The following is a 17,372-nucleotide window of genomic DNA, read 5'->3' on the forward strand; positions in this document are numbered from 1 at the left end:
AGGTGGGCTGTCCAGATCTGGGTCCCGGCAAGAGGTGTTGGCATGGGCAGGCATCTGGGCTCAAGTGTCCCCCCGCCCTTACAAGCCATCAGCAAAACTGGACCCCTGAGCCTTGGGTGGCTCCTCTGACTGAACCCAGTCGACATGATGACATCACCATGGAGGGGTGGGGAGAAGATAAAATGAAAGCAGCAGGCAGAGTTCTTGGCTCAGGGTAAACCTCAAATGGGGCTCGTCCCCATCCCGGCCATGAGACACTGCAGGCGAGCCCTCTGAGCCTGTCCCTGTCCTTGCAGGTTCACCATGGAGCCCTTCTGTCCACTCCTGCTGGCAGGTTTTAGCTTGCCGCTCACCAGAGCGCTCAAGAGCAACGAGACCACCACAGCGGAGAGCAACTGGACCAGCACCACTGCAGGTGAGGAGCCCCTGCTCTTAGCTGGCCTGCCAAGGCCCTCACTGCCACCCCTGAGCACCTGGGAATGACAGGTGGTCCAGGGTGGTAAGGGCTGGTGAGAGGCGAGAAGGGCGTGGCTGGCTTTCTTAGTGTGCTCCCGACAAACAGGCAGAGCTGGGTGAGCTGCTGTTCAGCATTTGACTGCAGCCAGCTTAGCCCAGGTGCTGGTCCTCAGCCCCCTCTGAGGGCTGGTGGCAGCCGTGGTGGGAGGCAGGAGAGCAGAAGGGTTAAAATTTCCTTGGTGCAGCCAGGTGTAGTGGTGCACACCTGTGATCCAGCAGCTGGGGTGGGGGGGAGCTGAGGCAGGAGGATTGCAAGTTCAGAGGCAGCTTTAGCAACTTAGCAAGGCCCTGAGCCACTCAGTTAGACCCTGTCTCAAAAAAAGTAAAAAAAAAAAAAAAAAAAAAAAAAAAAAAAAAAAAAAAACTCTTGGGATGGGGCTCAGTGGTTAAGCACCCCTGGGTTCAATCCCTGGTACCAAAATAAATAAATAAATAAATAAATAAAATGGTGCTGCCCCACTCACACGGGGTGGAGTATTATTTTCTATTCTTCTATATTCTTTATAGTTTAAAAGTTAAACAAAGAGAAAGAAAAGAGTACATGTAATAGCATGGAGGAACCTTTAGAAACAAGCCCAAGCAACCCAAAAGACCACGCTGTATGATTCCATGGTATGGAGTGTCCAGGGGGAAGGAAATGTCCACGGGGGCTGGGGTGGGAGCAGGGAGTGACCCAGAGGCAGGCGAGGTCTTATGGGGAGCATGGACATGTGCTAACTGGATTGGACAAGAGGTACACAACTCCGTGATCCAACAAACATCACGGACTCAGACACTTAAAGGGGGGTGTGCTGTATGGCATCTAAGTGTTACCCCATGAAACAAACAAATGCCCTGCAAAGTTAACAGGAGGCAGAGGAAGAGAGGAAGCAAGGAGGGAGGTGAGCAAACCCTCTCCAGGCACACTGCCTGGCTATGAACTCCACCTCTGTCGGTGTTGGCTGGGTGTCCTTGGGTAAATCACAGAGCCCCTCTGTGCCTCAGTACCCCACTTGGGAGGTGGAGGTGACGGCAGTGCCTGCTATTGAGGGTGCAGTGAGTATTAGAGATCAGTGGTCTGGAACATTCCCTGGACCACAGAGGGCTCATCCACACTGGCCTTTGTGATCAGCGGGGAGCATGGGGCAGGGTCATCTGGCCCGCCTCATTGCCTGCGGTGGAACTTTGATTCTTTAGTCCCCTCCTGAGCTGACACAGGAGACCTAGGCCAGATTGGGTGAGTTCAGTTCCCCAAGGGGCTGATACAGTTCCCTGGGCAGCCTCCGTGGGCCCCAGGTAGACTTCTAGGCCCCTGTGGCTGCAGAGCCCCTGGTGGTGACCGTCGAGGCTGGTCCCTCTCACACACCTCCTGGGCCTTCCCGCTCCATCCCCAACATGAGTGAGTTCCCTGATGGTGTCTCTTGCTGTGTCAGGGCTCCCCCAGAAAGCAGAACCTTAGGACACGTACAGACAGAAATATAGAACTACACACTCGCTATAAGGAACTGAAAATTGTATATTTATAACTTCTATGTGTGGTAAGAAGATACACATCGCTCATCATAAGACAGGCTCACAGTCACCGAGGCAGCCAGTCCAAGGTCTGCACAGCACAGCCCCAGAGGACTGGCACAAGGCCAGGAAGGGCTGGAGGCACAAGGGTGTTGCAGGAGTCCTCTCCCCAGGAGGCTCAGCCTCTGTGTCCAGCCAGACCTCCCCCTGGTTGGACGGGGCCGTCTGCTGCATTCGGTCTGCAGGTTCAAATGTCAGTCTAAATGCCTGGTAACCAGGGCCCAGCAAGTTGACACATAAAATGAAGCATCATGCTTGGCCCTTGCAAGGTTTAAGGAAAACCAAAATTATCAGCAGCCCTCCATAAACATAAGCCTGTTAGAAAAGCAGTTAGCAGTCAGTAGCATGAGGTGGGCCAGGGCTCAAGTCCCCAGTCAAGGGCTTTCACTGATGACCAGACCTGGACTAATGTCCTCTGCACACAAGAGGGAAGAGGTGTGGATCTGTAGCTGATGCCAGCCCCTGACTGGGAGAGCATCTCCAAGTGCCCCCGTCTTCTCCCTCACACTGACCCCCGCCCACCCCCCCACACACCCCAGAGCTGCCAGCTCATGTAAGCTGCATGTAACATCCTGGCCTCTTAGCCAGCCAGCTCTCCAGGTGCTTGTCATTAGCAAGGTCCCATAGCCTGGGAGGTCCCAGACCCACCCAAGGACAGTGAGCCCCTCTACAGACAGAGCAGCTAGCCCCCCTGGCCATGGCCAACACCTACAGAACATTCAGCGAAACATCTCAGCCTGCAGACCTAGCTTTTCTTGCCAACAGTAATCACCTGGCTTCTTAGGAACACCTGGCAAATGGCCAGGACACATCTGCACACATCTGGGAAGCCTACAGACACAGCATCCCTCTGTCTCCCCAGAGTAGGTCAGAATCTGCTCAGCCCTGTGACACCCCTGAGGTCTCCAGCAAGATGATGCCACGTTCCCTGCTTGGGGCTTCTCAGTCATTTGAAAAATAAATAAATGTATTGGCTTATGGTATTGCCATGGCCAGGGCTGTTGCTTTGAGGAAGAGGGGGCTGCCACATGACCTTGGCACCAGAACAGAACCTAGTGTGAAACTCACGCCTGGGTGCAGCCTCTTCCGGGACCTCTCTGCGTAGCAGTGGCCACTGGTCATGCAAGCAAGAGTGACATAGGGCTCTGGTTACAAGCTGCAGAGTGCTCCTCTGGCCGAGCCCTCTGCAGGGGCCCCCAACTGTGTGGGAGAGTCTTTAAACCCAATATGACTCCCCCGAAGAAGTATGAAGCATCATTTTAGATGTTCACATGTTGCCACAATGTGCCAAAACAACAGGAAATGGCTTTGTTTACTCATTGAACAAAATGAAATCAGTACTCATCATGACACATTTTTTACACAAGGAATTGAAGATGAATATGTTCAGATCACATAAGAAAATATCACAAGACGACTCCCCCAAGATGAGCAAGTAGGAAACCAGTAAAGGATATGACCAGGCAAAACGCAAGGATCTAATTAACAGTGTTTCACTCATCATGAAACGATGATCAACTCCAAAGAAATTAGAGAAGTGAAAATTAAAATGACATTATGATTGTGCCTATCAGATTAACAAAATGAGAAGCATTGTTAATCTCCAGGAGAAACTGGCTTTATCAGGGATACTTTGGGGAGGGCAATTTGGTAATTTCTATTAAAATTTAACATGTGTTCAGTGGACACAGAAGGTCCAATTTTAGGAGTTACCTGCAGAAACACTGGTGAGATACACAAAGTTACACCCACACAAGGTGCAGAATTGCAAGGAAATGCAAAGAAGTTGGAAACAACTTCTTGGAAAGAGTCCATGCACTCTTGATCCATCTGAATTGTGGAAACGGAGCATCCCTTGCACAGAGCGCGGGAGCCCCACTGTGCTGCCGTGGAAACTCCCCAAGACTGATGGGAGAGGCGAGCGCCGACCTGCCCCACAGTGCTTCATCTGTTCTCTCATATGCATCATTGCTATATCGGGATGTGTCTTAAAATGGGTAGCTCTTTACAATTATAATTAGTAACTCCTTTTTCTTCCTTAATGGTTCATAGAATAACAGCACTTCTTACAATTCATGAGGTTTGGGATGAAATGAGAGTAGTAAGTCCATTATTTACCAAACCTGCATATTTATGAGTGTAACTGCATAGGAGAAAATTCTGGGAAAGACACACTCCACAGTCCTAACTATGATTAACGAAGGGAAAGAGAAAGTGTTGACTCACGCACACTTATTCTTTATTTTTGTGCTAGTGGGAACATTTCCAACAGACCTCTATCCTGTTTTCACTTGTAGATAGTAGAAACAGCCCTGTGTGCCAGGCAGAGGTGAAGGAAGAGACGTGGGGACACTGGGCACTCTGTCCTCGACACTGGGTCACCTTGGCTCAGTCCCAGAGCACAGCTGCTCGCTCTGTGTCCCCACCCTCTTTCCTTCCTCTCCTCCTCCTTTACCCCAACTCTTCCTTCTCCCAGGGACCCCTGGAAATGAAGCATGGGGCAGTGGAGAGCTATGGCCCACTACCGCCTCCCGCAGAGCTCCCTGGACTGGGGAGGCTGGGGGCTTTTACATCTGGGTAGTAAGCAGGAGGTTCACTCCTGGATAGGTGCATAGGGAGTGGTTCAGGGTCCCACCTCGCACTCCGGGTGGTACTTTCCTATCTTTCCAGGTTCTTTGTAAGCAAACAAGCACTTGCCCCCACTGCGTGCACTCTCTCAACTTGCTGGTGTGCATGTGCACGCAGGGAATTGGTGTGACGATACACACACTGGCTTTGTGAGTCTGCCATCCAGCCCTGGGAACAGGCTGTTCCCTGCTCAGCACCCAGGAGGCTTGCTCTGCTCCTCCCCAGCTGGACCCTCTGCCACCCAGCAGGACCCAAGTCAGCATGGGTCAGAACAGAACTCCAGAACTTCCTCTGGGCGCCCGTAGCACAGCCAGTGCTCAAGGGACACCACCCGGTGTGCAGAGGGTTTTCTCTTCTGGTCCATGCTGTTGTTCAAAATAATATTTGAATTCAATTTAATTACTTACCAATATTTAAAAATTAGAATATCTTTACATAAAGCTATGGATTTATTCTTACAATGATGGAGATTAAGTGGTCTGGGCCCACCTTCCCATTGGCCCCAAAATGCCAACTTTGGACGTTCCCTTCTGACCTCAGGAGGCCTTGGGGTCTGTGATCTTGATCTCCACCCTCCACAGCAGAGGCAGCTGCTGATGAATAACAGAAACCAGGGTGGGGACCCATTGGCCCCCTGACCTGTCACTTCTGTCCCTGTTCAGCCCATCTCTGTGGAATCCCCTTGTCTGTCACTGCAGCCTGTACTCCAGGAGGCTGGAGTCCCCAGACAAGGCACAGGGTGATCTGGCATGGCCACGGTGCTCCCTTCCTCTGACCCAGCAGACCCTACAGCCAGTTTAGTCACCACCTTGGAGAAGTGGGCCAGGGCCTGACCTCTGCGTGATGTGGAAGTTGGGGGTTTCACCATAGTGATGCCCCAGGAGAGGAGAGCATGTGCCCCCGGGAGCCGGGAGGGGACCTACCACCCTCCTCACTGCCTGGCTGCCTTGGGCCAGAAGGAAGAGGTGGAAAGGCTCTCGGAAATACCTGGAGCACCCAGGCCCTCCATGGAGGCCTCAGCTCTGACCCTCCGTGGCAGGAGGCTCCCTCAGCGTGAACTGGGGTTGCTCCCAGGCTTGGCAGGGATGCTGGTGCTCTCTGAGCTGTAGGTGACAGCCGCGGGCCAGGCTGCTGAGAGGGAAGCTCTGTGGTAGGAGGTGGGATAGTTTAGATTGGAAGGGAGGGAGCAGGATGGTCATTCCCCAGCACTCAGCCTGGGCAAACCTGACCAGGAGAAGCCTCTGGCCGGTTGTGGCCTGCAGAACACGTGCAGAAGTCCAGCTGGTTTCTTCCCCTCCGTGGATGTGCCTGCTCGCTCCTAGCAGAGTGTGGCCCATGCCTCTGGCCACACAGAGTCCCTCTAAATCCAAAGGAGAGGAGCTAAGAGGGCTTCCTGGAGGAGGGGGCCTCTGAGGTTGTCCTTGGACTGGGACCTTTGATAAGGGGCAGCACGGAAAACTGGGGAGTGAGGGACAATAAAGCCACCAAGGCCCATCAGAATTCAGGCACACAAAGCAGGAGCAAGTGCTAGGCAGCCACTAGGTCATGGAGCTGGGTGCAGGGGTGTGTGCCTGTCTCTGGTTGAGGACAGTCAGTGTGGCAGGTGTGAAACGTGGACAATGAGGGAAGGGTGGTGCCTAGTGGCCAGTCTCCCACATGGTCCTGACATGTCCTTGAGAAATAGGGTGCTGGCAGCTCTGGACGGTGGGTCCTGGTGTGCCTGTCCAGTGAGGTTTGCACCCAGCCCCAGGGCCAGGCTACTTGCCTGTGCCCGGGGCCCCTGCCCCAGCCAAGAGGCCTGGACACTGAGCAACAAGGCAGGCTCTTAGGTGTCCTGGCATCCAGCAGCAGCAGCCACCCCCTGCCGTCTCCAGCTCCTCTTCCCTGGGCAGGCACCATGGAGACACAGAGAAACAGGCAGCTTGGCCAGCGTGAGCCATGTGGGCCCATGAACTCTCCCCCAAACCTTCCCCAGGGACCTGGACAGGTGGCATCACCCTCTCCTCAGGCCTGGTTTCCTAGTGTCCACAGCAACAGCTCAAGTCCCTTGTCCGTTACATGGCCACTTCTCTGTGGATACCACGGGCAGAGAGTGGAACCGGCCTGCAGACGACCAGTGCCGTCCTGGTGTCAGGAGGGCTGGCGAGGGGGACCCTTTGCCGACTGTCATGGGCAGCGTGCTGTGGGAGTCCTTCCTTGCCTGGCCCGGGGTCCTGACAGGGCTCTCCTCCCGCCACTCGCAGGCCCTCCAGACCCTGGCACCTCCCAGTCGCTGCTCACCTGGCTGCTGCTGCCCCTGCTGCTGTTCCTCCTCTTGCTCCTCCTCACCGCCTACTTCTTCAGGTAGGAGTGTCCCCGGGCGCTGACTTGCCCCGACCAGCTCGGATGAGGAAATGAGCCTTCTTGAGGCTGCAGGGTGTGGGCCCCGGCCACTGAGATGTGCAGCGGGCCTGGCCCCAGCAGGCTCAGCCATGAGCAGCAGGAAGAGCTTTTCCCGGCTCACCTGGTGGGTATCCCTGTGCCCCGGGCCCCGGGCTCCCTGGCCAGCCTAGGCACACGGAGGACTGACCCATCTTGTGCCTCCCAGGTTCAGAAAGCAGAGGAAAGCCGTGGTCAGCAGCGGTGACAAGAAGATGCCCAACGGGATCCTGGAGGAGCAAGGTACGGGTGCTGGCTCCCCTGCGGGGTCTCTAGCAGGCCTGGGGGTCCCTCTCTTTGGGTTTGTCTTTTCCTTTACAATGAAAGATGGTCTTAAGTCCCTCCAGCTTTGAGACTCTCGTCCCCTACCTGGTGCTGTGCTGTCCTTTTCTGCCTTACTAACGACTGCGGAACGTCTCTGTTTCTAGACTGTATTGAAGTCACCTTCCCTCCCGTGTGGAACAGATGTCTGAGGTGTTTCAGTTTGTGGCTTTTCCGGAGAGACTGCTCATATCCTGTCCTTTGCACAGGGTTTGGGCATGTAACGTTTTTCAATAAGGCCTTTCACATCACTCTGATAAGAGTCTCTGGCTCACAATCTAAAGTGCTCAAACTGAAAATCGCACTGTCTTAGGATCTGGCTGAAGAAAAGGAAATGGCTCCCCTAAAGCGGCTTTGGTGGAGGGTCAGAGGCTGTTGGGACACTCCCAACCTTTAGATTCAAAGTTCAGTTTCTAACTGGTAAATGCTACTTACCGAGGCTTTTATTTATTTTATTTTTTCTTTCAACACATTGAGTTGACTGAGAAAGATAAAGCAGAGGCTTTACAAAATACTGGTGCACAGCAGTGACTACGACTTCCTGTCCTCCGCTTCCTACCAGCTGTGCTGGGGCTTGAGGAAACACACACACAAAGCAGAGATAAGAGTATCAGCAACAGAAGACCTGGCCAGATGGGGCTTTGGAGGGCCTTCCGGCCCCCCTGACACTTGGTAGATGATAATTTGGTCCCCAGCGCCATCCTCCCACCCTCAATCCCACCCGCACATTCCAACAGGCTTGGGAGGAAGAGGGTGTGGCTGGTGAGGGGCAGAGAAGCCCAGGGGCACACATGGGAACCTGTTTGTCTCTTGAGGAAGGGACCCTGTGGGGAGATTCAAGGTGACCTCAGAAGACTGCCCGTGGGACAGGCCTTTTGCAAGGGTGGCAGTCCAGTTTCCCCATGAACCTGGTCGATATCAGCTCATCCCAGGAGGAGAAGCGCAGGCCCCTGACTTCTTGTGTCTCACTCTGAGCTTGGGGAAGCGTCCTGTGCAGTACCCCTTGCAGCTTGCCCTTTTCCTTTGCAATGCCACACTGCCCTCCTCCTTAGACAAGGACAGCTTCTCTTATTTGGAGCTTATGGATCTGGGGGAGCAGGCCTATTTGTTACAAAGAGGAGAATGCCAAAAGAGGTGCATACCCTAGTGGATTTCCAGTCCCCTCAAGCTTGCTCCGGACCCTATAATTGTTCTTCTCTAGTTCCAAACCTGGAAACCCAAGCTGCAGAATGAAGCTGCTCTGGCCATCTGGGGAGGAGCAGGGCTGGAGGGAAGGACAGGCCATGGTAGCTGGGGAGTGAGGGGGGTGGGAGACACACTGTCCATGATTTCCATGGACAGCAAGATCAGGGATGCTGCCATAGCTAGCAGAGGACTCATATCAGGAGGCAGATGTTTGATTCAGCTGCTCAGGGCCCTGGTGAGCCTCAGGCTGCATGATTTGGGGGTCGGTTCCCCTCCAGCTGTGCACTTCTTTGGGAATGTTGTCATTGGATCTGGCCAATGAGTCAGCCCTGGGAATGGGGCTAAGTGGCCCCTGTTCCTTCTGATCCACAGAACAGCAGAGAGTGATGCTACTGAGCAGGTCCCCCTCGGGGCCCAAGAAGTACTTTCCCATCCCCCTGGAGCACCTGGAGGAAGAGATCCGCCTGCGCTCAGCAGACGACTTCAAGCGGTTCCGGGAGGAGTTCACGGTGAGTGCGGAGGTCTCCGCTGCCCTGTCAGGTGGTGGGGAGTGCCCAGGGCCCATCCCGAGGACTAGTGACCTGGCAGGGTCAGTCAGAACACAGTCCTGGGGCAGAGGGTCTGGAAACCTGGTCCCTGGGGCAGCTCCCCTCTTTGGCACTCATTGCCCATTATAAGGTGCTGTGGTTGGGTCTGAGGCTCAGGAAGCCGTGTTCTGAAATGGGTGAGACAAAAACACCATTATTTCCACACTGTGGCAAACCAGGGCCTGAGCCCACACAGGACAGTGGTTTCATGCTGAAAGCAGGGAGCCCCCAGCCATCCCATCACAGTTTCTGATTGGAGTGGAGAATGTCCCTCTTCTGAGTCCCCACCCAGCACTGACCAAGCCGTCCCAGAGACTGCCTTTAGGAGACACTAGCTCAGCCTGTTGATGGCTGTGCTGCATGTGGGGTGCAGAGAGTCCTGCGGTTTTCACCTGCTCCTGCTGTTTGGGATGAACGGTCTCCACAAACACAGTGAGGCCACGGCTCGCCAGGACCATGGGTCAACCAACTGGTACAGTCCCCAAGGTGGCAAACTAATTAACTCTCCACCAGAAAACATAAATCTAGACTTAACGATGCCTTCCCAAGTGTCGTTGGCTTTTACAATTTAATGTGCTGTGAGTTTTGAATTTGCTGCACATATCCAGATAGACAGACAGACAGGTGCAGACGCACACTCAGGCAGTGCTGCCTTGGACATGGCCCCTCACTGTCCTGCATGCGTTTTGAGTTCTGCCGTGAGCATCCTCAGCTTCATGTGCATGGCTGTATGCTGAGTGCTGAGCCTGAAAGGGTCAGTGCTGAGCCAGTGGGACTGCCGCCCGCCTCTGGCCCAGCCATTGCACCCTGGCCTTGGCACATCCTTCACCTCCTCCAAGCCGGCTTCCACCATCTATGAAGGGGGCACAGGGATGGATCCTGCCTCGGCGACCTCCAGCTCAAATGTCCTGCTGGGATGATGGGCTTCATGAACAGCCCCATGTGGCCCAGTTGTTGTATCCAGAGCTGGCACGCACACTGCTGCAGACCAGTGACTTTTTATACAGAAAGGTGATGGCGAATTTGAACTCTACTAATTTTTTAGCACAAACCTCCTCTGCCTTGATCTTGCTTCCTTTTTATTATTTTCAAATGTACCCTTCCCCCCTTTGTCTTTCTTTTTTTTTTTTTCCTTGAGAAATTAGGTCATATTGAAAGACAGCTCCAAGCACTATTGTTTTGCAATCTCTCAGCTTGACAAGAGAAGTTAATTCTCCATTTTCAAAATAACTCTCCATGTTTGCAGCTAGACTCTCTCCTCCCCCTCTCTTGTCCCATTTCTCCTTCCACTTTGGTTTCTCCTTGTGCAGGAGGCTGGTGGCTGGCTCCCTGGTGGAGGGCCATGAGTCAGAACCATTAGCTCTGGCACCATCACAAAAGTGAGGGCCACGCCTGGAGGGGGCCAGGGTGGGGCCAGAGAGGCTCTTGCCGTGGGTTCGAAGTCTAAGAACACACCTAAAATCTCAATAGTCAGGCTAAGTCATGTTTTGATGCATCACTTAAAATTACTGAAATTAATACAAGAGATCTATGATGAGCAGAACAGCACCATTATAGACAAGGAGAGGACCAGTGGGGACAGATCTTTTCTTATTGTGCCAGACTCCAGTAAATACACAGTTACTGATTCTATCATTAATTAAGTCTGTTATTCTGGTCACTGTGGATTTTGTACATCAGGTTGGATTTTTTTTTCTTTTCTTTCTGGTGCTAGAATTGAACCCAGGGCCTCCTGCATGCTAGGCAGGCCCTCTACCACTGAGCTCTGCCCCCAGCCCTGGATTTTTCAAAATATTTGTTCTCTCTCTGATTCCTAAGTTTTTTGGGGTGCCCCTTTAAAATGTGTGCCCAGGGCAAATGCCCCTCAGCTCTCAGCCCTGCCTTTGGGCAGCCGCCCCCCCCCCCGCCCCCAGCTGTGAGCCAAGTTGTCACAGGCTGGCTGAGGTAGCACAGCCCCATCTCCAGGTTTCAAATCTTGGGCAGCTACTGGGTCCATCCTCCCCACCAAACCCCTCTGGCCACCACACCATAGCCACTTGCCTTACAAGGAAGAGGGAGGCTTCTCTATTTTTTTTGTCAATTTATTATTTTTAGTAGACTTTGTTTGGTGAGCGGTTTTAAGCTTACAGAAGAGTAGCGCCCGAGCTGCAGAGCTCCGAGCTCCCGCCTCTGCCCAGAGAGCAGCTTCCTCTGCTGCCCGCTCTTGTCCCAGCCTGTTACAACTGACACATTGTTGCCACCTGAAGGCCACGGTGCTTGTCTGCTCCTTCTGTCATCTTGCCAAGTGCTTTGCACCATGTGCCTGGGTTCCAGCTTCTCGCCTGGATTTTATGTCCAGTGCTAGGGGCAAAACAGCTTTTGAGGGTAGAGAAAGAAAAGACCTGAAAGTGCCGTCACAAACCTAACATCTAGGTAAGGCCAAGGAGGGAGTATTCAGACAGCCCTGACCAAGAATGAGGCACTCAAAGGACAGGGGTCGAAGGCTGGGGTAAGGCTGAGAATTGCTGCTGGCCCTGCTGAGATGCCCACCATGTTGGACCCTCCACGCTGCCCCAGGTGGAGCTTCTGCCTGTGACTACAAGGTATAGCAGCCCCAAAGTGGAGGAAAGGTGGCTGATGGCACCCTGGGAGCACTTGCCAGGGATAAGAAAGTCTGCACTGGAGAAGCATCTACCTGAGAGGAGGGGGCTCAGGCCTTGATCCAAAGTGTGAGCAAGCCCAGGGCAGCGTGGCTTTAACCTGAGGCTGCACTGTGAGCCAGCCCCAGGCTCCTGGGTCAAGCCCACGCTGGCCTGCTGACCCTGGACATAGCCACAACCATATTGCCTTGAATTTCAGACCTGGTCCCTACCACAGGGGCGATCCTAGTCACCTGATAATAGGGGAGCTGTGACAGACAGGGAGGATGGCCCAGCAACCCATGGTGCCAGCACCTCCTAAGCACTCGGTAGAGTCCAGATCCAGCCAGTGGGCAAGTTGGTGTTGAGGCCGTGACTCGGGGTTCAGCATGCTCTTTCACACTGTGCACCAGGAGGGGCGCCCCTGCACGTGGGATGTGTCCCAACAGTGAGCAAACAGCACAGCTGGAGACAGCCAGAACCAGAAGTGGTGGCTCTGGGGAGTAGAAACTAGGGGCTCCGAGGCCTGCGTACACACCTGCCATGCTGTCATCGGATTTAGCATCCTGGTCCTCATTTCACACCCCCCTCCTCATCTGGGACCAAGGCCTTGTGAAGGGGTGTGTCCAAACCCCAGTGGGCCCTGAACCAGGTCGCTGGGGAACTTGGAGAACAGGAGCTGGCTCACTGGGACTGGGTAGGAAGGGCTGAAGAGTCGCCTTGTAACAAGCTCCCAGCCGTGACCTCACTGGTCCACAGAGACCCCTTGAGTCCTGAGCAAAGCCAGGGCTGTGTCTGCAGTCACCCCCCTCTCCACTTCCCTGGGTCATTTTACTCCTCTCAGCCCGCCACTGAGTCACAGCATCCCTTCTCAGCCCTCCTGCTCTCCCTGGTCACTCCATCCCTCCTTGGGGAGGACGCCTGGGCTGTGCCCATACAGGGTCTGAAGCGGAGATGGATGATGGGCAGAGGAGGATGGCTTGAGGTGCCTTTGATTCCTGTGCCTGGCAGGGAAGCTCTGGGGGACAGAGGTGGATTCATCATATTTAGCTCCAACTCTGCATTTTCTTCCAGTCGTTGCCATCTGGACACATACAAGGGACGTTCGAACTGGCAAATAAAGAAGAAAACAGAGAGAAAAACAGATATCCCAACATCCTTCCCAGTAAGATTCTACTTATTTTGCATGGTTGGTGCCATCTAGGCTAAACTTGGCGTTCTCTTATAGCTCCCAGTGGCTGTGTCTGTCCAGCAAACACAGCATCCTGCTGCTCAGCAGTAGGCACCCCCACTCACACCAGGAGCAGTGCAGCTCTCCTCTCTGGGTCTGTCTCCCTGCAGGAGGCTCGGGCCCCATTACTGCTCGGGGATCTGGTGCTAACCCTGTGTTCATTGTTCAGGCCTGGATGCCCGGGGACAGGCAGGGCAGCCCCTCCTATCAAAATCAGTCCTAGGCCCCCTCTAGGCCTGCTGGTGCCCTGGACAGCTCCTCTCCCTCAGACTCAGTGCTTTTGGCCACAAGCATAAAATCCCCAGCATTCTGCAGGGTCCTATCGGGGTCTGGCATCTTTGTGGGAAGGCTTAGAATCCAATTTTCACCCCAAGAGCTAACAGTGGCTGTGGACCAGGGACAGTGTCAGAGCTGGGTGTGACAGCTCAGCACAGGGCTTCCCATGATCTGCTGCAGCTGTCTAGGCCGTGCCAGCCCAAACCCTCAGGCTCCCAGCAGCCTTTGCAAGGCTGGTAGTGACAGCCTGCACCTAGTCTGGACCCCTCCTGCCGGGCCAATGGAGCAGCAGTCTGCAAGGACTCCACCAAATGCAGTTTGAATCCTGAGCCTCACCCTCCTCATGGCCCACAGACCATGCTCCTGGGCAGTGCCCCATGGGGTCGGGGAACTCATGATGGTGGGCTTCGTGTTGCTCCTAGATGCAGTTTCAGGGTAGAATGGCATCTACTCTGTGTGTATGAGCTCTGTGGTCTGTCCTCTCTGTGGTGACTGGTCTCCCGCGTTTCTAGAATTATCCTTACCCATTTTACATGCATGGGGTTCATATGTGGTTTGACAGAGCCCTGTGTGAGCCCACGATACAAGTAAAACTAGACAATCAAGTAGTCTTTCATTGTAGGGGCAGCCTGGGGAGACCCAGGTCAGGAGCTGAGCTGTGAGGGTGGCTGGGTCCAGGGTCAGATTCTGGGCACAGAGTGAGACCAAGTCAGAGGACCTGCTGCTGGAAGAACTGAAGGAATCCAAGACGGGGGGTAGGGGGGGTGGGAGGCACTTACGTGGCTCCACAGTTTGAAGGAAAGCGTGACCACGAGAGGAGGAGTCAGGCTCTTCAGAGTAATACATGTCCAATAGAAATCAGGGTATTCAAGATGAGTATCCGTTTCTAATATAGTCACCTTAGTCGACCAGCTTAACTGATGCCTGCATTGCTCATGTGTGTGAAGGACCTACTCAGCACCAAGCACCTTCCCAGGGTCCTCTCTTGTGTGAGGACTCTTGTCCTCTCTCTTAATCACTGAACCCTTGCTGCTTAAAGCACACTTATAATTAAGAGTATTTCCTGGGGATCTTGGTGGGACCAGAGTCGGTGGCCAGGTATGGGAATCTCCTACACCCTGGCCAGTGGGGCAAGCACTTCCCCTGGGAGTCCTGCCTGGACTGGGCAGGGCCTCTCCTGCTGGTCTTCTCCCAGAAGCTTGCACTGTGAAAGGAAGCAGCCTTCCTCCAAGCAAGGAAGGGCAGCAGGTGCTGGCCAGGTGGCTGAGCTTCCCGGGGGTCCTTCCCACCCCCACCCTGCCCGGGAGGCCCCTCCACAGGAACTCCTGGGTGCTGGCAGCCATCCAGGGCTAGGGGTGCTGCAGGAAGTTCTGTGTTTCACACGGGTGGTGGGAGGTAGGATTCAGGAAGGGTGGCTGGAGACATCGTCCCTGGCATGAACCAACTAGGTGGCATTCAGCTGAGAGAGAGGTGCCCCTGAGGGCCCTGCTGGTGCCAGGATAGTGGCTGGATCTTGGGACAACAGAGGGCTCTCAGGGCTGCTGCCAGGGCCAAGCTGTGAGGCCCCTTCTCACCCAGGGTGGGAGCAAAGGTTGGTGGGGGAGGGGAGTGGAGACCCTGCCTTTCCTCTCCTTCCCAAGCCTGGGGCAGCTCATACCAGGTTAAAAGGTGCCTCTGAAGCTCCGGCACCATCTGTGACCCCAGGAGCTGAGGTCAAGGTCTTCCTGGGGGGACGGGACTTGCACCAGCTGAAAGGCTCCAGGGGTCTCCTTTTCTGGAATAAATGCAAAAGGCTGATGATTTTTGGAAATAATGTTTTGAAAGTGAAGTGTGGCTTTTTAGAATAAAAAACAGGACGCTCATAGAAGCTGCAAGATTCTAAATCTAACCAGAGGCGATTTTCCCTCTGCTGGTCTATAACCGTCCTCAAGTGTAAGTCATCACGGTATTTTGAGCCAGCCCTGCACGTGCTCCGCCAGCGCTGCTTCCGCTGGGCTGTCAGGCTGGGCAGGAGCGAGGGGGTGAGGTCGGCATGGCTGTGGGCTTGGGCTTGAACGCCCTGCCTGCGTGTCACTGTGACTGTCCCTGGGGCTTCACGACTCCCTCTGCCAGCAGCAGGGCAGATCTGGCCCCACATGAAGCCCAGGCACAGGGGTCAGGACCACTGGCACTGGCCAAGTGGACAGACTTCCTGTGAGTTCAGACCCCAGCATGTGACGTGCGACGGGGCCGGGCTCCAGCACCACAGCCACTATGGCCCCAGGAGGAGGAGGAAAGGGAGCAGAGGCAGTGTCACCCACTCACCGCGCCTGAGCCCGGACACTCGGATGGACGTGGGCTGGGTCCCAGGCTGGGTGGCACCTCCAGGGCCATGGCCCTGTTCCTTGAGACTCAGACACGCTACAGAGTCCAGCCTCGGTCGCAGCCGCCTGCTCAGTAACTTCTCACAGTGGAAGGAGGACAGCTTTCGCTTTTTTCTGAACCAAAGGCCCAAGAAGGCAGAAGTCACGGGGCCCACAAAGGCTGTAGCCTCCCCAGTGAGCGCACAACACCACACGTCACACCAGAGCACACACAGTAGAGTACACATGTAGAGCACACACATGCAACACATTCACACACAACACACAGACACACACGTATACATGGGCCACACATGACACACTCAGCTCACACTGACATCCCAGCATATTGCACACCACACACATACACACACACACACACACACACCACAGGAGACACCACAAACACACCCCTCCACAAGCATGCACATGGCGCACACACACACACATGCATGTACACACAGACAGCACCCCATCCACTCCCACTCTGGAAAGCCCACCCCAGCAGGCTGGACTCCAGCTCAGGCCGGGCTGGGCTTGTGTGAGCCCTGCTTGCTTCCAGCCCAGGGAAGACAGGTGCCCTTGCAGACAGCCAGGGATGGGCGTGGGGCTCAAGGTCCCGAACCCCACACCCAGCTCCCAGCTCCCAGATACCCTGGAGAGCCTGCGAAGGTGGACCCAAGTCCTGTCCTGAGGTTCTCCTGTGTGCTCCACACTTGTGAATACCGGGCCCACAGGGCCCAGTCATCTGCTGGCAGGGGTCCCAGCGTGCTCTGTCATGCCTTGTGTACGTGTTCACCCAGCAGTCCTGACCCGACACTGACGTCCCACTGCTGTCATCCCACAGCTGTGGGAATCAAGGTGGCCCAGAGCAGGTGCCCTTGCAGCCTCAGGGTGTCCACAGTCCCACGGCAGCTGTAGAATGCTCCTGTGCTGCCCGGCACCGCTGGGGGCCGCCCAGTCGGGTCCTTGCTGGTAGCGAACACTTCAACTGAAGGAAGTGCAGGTTCCTCCCCTGACAACACGGGTTTGTCTGGTTTTTCCAGATGACCACTCCAGGGTAATTTTGAGCCAAGTGGACGGAATCCCCGGCTCGGACTACATCAACGCCTCCTACATAGACGTAAGTCACGCGGCTTTGCACCCCTTGGCGGGGAACCAGCGCCCACAGGCACTTGGACTGAGTCTGAGTCATGACAGGGGCATTTTCTTCTATGGCCTTTCTGGGCACTTGGCCACACAGAGCACCAAGGGCACAGAGCCACCAGCACCCAGGAACCTGCTGTCAAGAAGTCAGAACATGGAGGTCACACCAGACAGTAACAGAGATAACCACATGACAGCCATGTTGATCCCATGACACGAGAACCAGCTAGTTCAGTGATGACTGGTTAAATAAATTATGGTAAAACCATATACCATCAATTATTAAAATTTGTTTAAATTGATCTCTAAAAGATCATTAATATAAATTATAAAATTCACATTTAAAATACAAGGACCCAAAAGGATTTGTAAATTTTGCCCCAATTTTTAAAATATAAATGTCCAAGGTCCTGCTTATGTGCACGTGTGTCTGGGGAAGTCGGCAGGAAGAAAACACCATCAAGGGGACCCAGGAGAAGAGCTTTTGCCATTTCTGAAATTGCTAGTGAGTTTTCTCTCCTCACTTTTATCTGTCACATCCTCTGTGGTGACA

At 54.3% G+C, this 17,372-nt stretch overlaps 1 protein-coding gene across 7 annotated transcripts in view; it reads left to right on the forward strand.

Annotated features, from left to right (window-relative positions):
• PTPRE (protein tyrosine phosphatase receptor type E) overlaps positions 1-17,372 on the forward strand; it is a 128,664-nt gene that overhangs the window by 91,943 nt on the left and 19,349 nt on the right. For 6 of the 7 annotated variants that reach the window (XM_081267990.1, XM_081267989.1, XM_081267991.1 and 3 more), the window contains 6 exons: positions 297-415; positions 6,939-7,038; positions 7,283-7,356; positions 8,992-9,128; positions 12,899-12,989; positions 16,720-16,796. In XM_081267990.1, coding sequence (XP_081124116.1) covers positions 297-415; positions 6,939-7,038; positions 7,283-7,356; positions 8,992-9,128; positions 12,899-12,989; positions 16,720-16,796 — 598 coding nt within the window. Of the gene's footprint in view, positions 1-296; positions 416-6,938; positions 7,039-7,074; positions 7,202-7,282; positions 7,357-8,991; positions 9,129-12,898; positions 12,990-16,719; positions 16,797-17,372 lie in introns of those variants that run through there. The other variant, XM_081267995.1, reaches the window with a different exon arrangement.

The sequence above is a fragment of the Spermophilus citellus genome (genome assembly GCF_964194105.1).
Source record: "Spermophilus citellus genome assembly, chromosome: 15".
NCBI lineage: Eukaryota > Metazoa > Chordata > Mammalia > Rodentia > Sciuridae > Spermophilus > Spermophilus citellus.